The 2,811-nt window shown below is 31.4% G+C and overlaps 1 protein-coding gene across 1 annotated transcript; it reads left to right on the top strand.

Annotated features, from left to right (window-relative positions):
• Nucleotides 1-399: 399 nt before the first annotated feature.
• On the top strand, nt 400-1,482 carry LOC115962043 (E3 ubiquitin-protein ligase RHA1B-like). The gene has a single exon (XM_031080908.1). The coding sequence runs from the start codon at nt 660-662 to the stop codon at nt 1,209-1,211; it is 552 nt and encodes a 183-aa protein (XP_030936768.1). The 5' UTR covers nt 400-659; the 3' UTR covers nt 1,212-1,482.
• The last annotated feature ends 1,329 nt before the right edge of the window (nt 1,483-2,811 follow it).

The following is a 2,811-nucleotide window of genomic DNA, read 5'->3' on the forward strand; positions in this document are numbered from 1 at the left end:
AAAAATTCTTATGGTAGAATCTTAAGAAAGGAACCTAAGAAACAGTACCTAAATATTGTACCTAAGTCTTGCTCAAAATAGTAAAGCATTACAATGTTAGATCATATGTTAAGTTTGAATCTTAAATTAACAATTTCCATTCAAAATAACATCCTTATATATGTATATTTAAAGAATAATTTTGTGAATTTTATGATGTTTAGGTACCATGATTAATTTTGTTTCATTTAAAATGAAAATAGTAGGATATTACAATGTTAGATCATATCTGTTAAGTCCTTCCATTGACTCTACTACAAGTCTACTAGCTACCTTGTGGATAAATATAAATAGGACCTGCAGTGAGGGATACTCCTTGCACGAAGTCATGTGCCATTCTTATGGATATGGGATTGTCCCAAGTCCAAAGTCTAGACAGCTTAGTGGTCTCTCTCTCTCTCTCTCTCTCTCTCTCTCTATATATATATATATATATAAACTTGGCTATTGTATATATATACTCTTCTTTTTTCCTATTGTTAAATCAAATACTACCTGTTTTCTTGCCAAAAGACTTTCCAAGTAAACCCCATTTAAGACGCTTCTCTATCAATTTCAATTTCAATTTAAATCATTCAGCAGCAACCCACACTGATTGTCGTTCATTTTTGCCTTGCTTCATGGGTTTGTCTTGTGTAAATGTTTGCACTAAACTTCCAAAGCTTACTACATTAACCTCTCAAAACCTTTTGCTAGGCCTTATAAAAGACATTCTCATATTGCTACTCTCGTACCTGCCTCAGCTTTGGAAATTCTTATCCTTTAGACATCGAAATCATGATGATTATCAGCCCGAGGATCGGCCATCTCCTTCGTTGGTCTCTGTCCCTTTCCACCTCATAGATGAATCAATCAAGAAGCAACTTCCAATAACAGAATATGGTGACTTGCTCAAAAGAAGAGGAGCTTGTAGTGCTGAGGACTTGGTCTGTGTTGTGTGCTTGAATAACATGGAGGCAAGTGATGGGGTTAGAGAGCTTTGCAATTGTTCTCATGTGTTCCACAAGGAGTGCCTAGATGTTTGGATTGGTCAGGGCCAGGTAACATGTCCTTTGTGTAGATCCAAGCTATCACCTAGCCAAAGAGAGGAGCCAGGGTTGGGAGGGGATCCATGGAGATTGGAGAGGTTGAGTTACTTGTTTGGTGAGGATTATGATATGGTTACTTTTTGATTTTGATGTCTAAACTACCAAGCAATAATATGTTATATGCAGCAGTTGAAACTTGAAAGTCTTGTCATAGAAGATTATCAAGGTACTTTAATGTCATTTCCTAAACATCCCAACTTCTTGTGGGGTATTGTTCTTTCCTTTTAGGCTGGATAAAGTTCTGGATCTATCAAGTATATGAATGATGAATTGTAAAGTTTTTTGTTTTTGTTTTTTATTTTTTATTGGGCTTTCAAAAACTCCCCCCTCCCTGCTGTAATTAAATAATACATATCACTGATTGACCTCCCTTGAAAGAAAACAAAGTCTAGCTTCATCATTATCTAATCTTAAAGTTGTTTTTAGTTTAAGGACCCCTTGAAAACTATTTATCTGAAATCTGATCATTTCAACTAAAAAAATAATCCAAGTTGGCCTACCTCCCTGGGAAAAAATTTTCGACCTTCCAACAGCAAAAACAAGTCTAAAATAATCCAAGTTGCTTTCACGACTTCGATAATTAACAATTAACAAAGCTAATTGAAAATGTCACTCTTAAGTGCAATAAATTGGATTATTTATCTTACTTTATTTATAATTGATTGTTTGTTTATTTTGGGACAGATTGCTTCTTTTTTTTTTTTTCTGAATGAAATAAAGTATCATATAAAATTTCATGATTTGGTATTTTCTGAAAAGAAGTTGTCGGGAACTTATTGCTAGAAGATTAAAGGTATATTTGGATACCGCTTAATTTGCTAAAAATTAAAAAATTATTATTAAAAATACTGTAACAAAATAATTTTTAAGTTTAAAATAGTGTCGTGGGATCCAGTATTTACTTAAAAATCTGCATTTAATGTGTTTGGTTGGATTGTGAATAATATCGTGAGGCCCAGCCAAAAGCAAAATGGACTAGCAAGGAAGACAAAGTCAACGTGTCAAATGGATTAGTTTGTATTATTGCCTCACTGTTTATAGCCTATGACTGTGCGACAGTTGAATAAGATGCGCATTCTTATGCAGCTGGTTTGAAACTAAAATAGCCTATTTTAAAAAAAAAACAATTTCCCAATAATTGAGTTGCAATACAACATGATTGAAGATGTTCAAAGTTCAAACAACATGATTGAAGATGTCCAAAGTTCAAACCCAGAATGAACAACAAAATTACCCATGAAAAGCCACAACCTCTTTAGAAGCTAAAGGTGGAAAAGTATTTTTGCTAAACTTATATTCCCTCCGTACCAAATTATTAGGCCTAGTTAGAAAAATCCAATTATTTAGGAAAACATCATTAACTACCTTATTTCTTTGAAAAAAGTTAAAAATTTCCTAAATTACCCTTAAATAAATTTGTTTTTCATTGTTGAAGGTTTTTTTTTTTTTTAATTTTTAAATTTGAATAAAGATGGCATGTATAATGGATTTCAAAATTTAGGTTTTTAATTTTTTTTAATTAAAAAAATGCTCCCACAAATAAATTAAAGGCATAAAGAAAATGTTAATATAAATAAATATATTAAATTAGTACATATAAAAAAATTAACTAAAATTATCCAATTAAATATAAAGCCATATATTTCTTTATATATTATTAGTCAAAATCTATATAACTTTTAAA

This window comes from Quercus lobata, chromosome 9, assembly GCF_001633185.2.
Source record: "Quercus lobata isolate SW786 chromosome 9, ValleyOak3.0 Primary Assembly, whole genome shotgun sequence".
Lineage (NCBI taxonomy): Eukaryota > Viridiplantae > Streptophyta > Magnoliopsida > Fagales > Fagaceae > Quercus > Quercus lobata.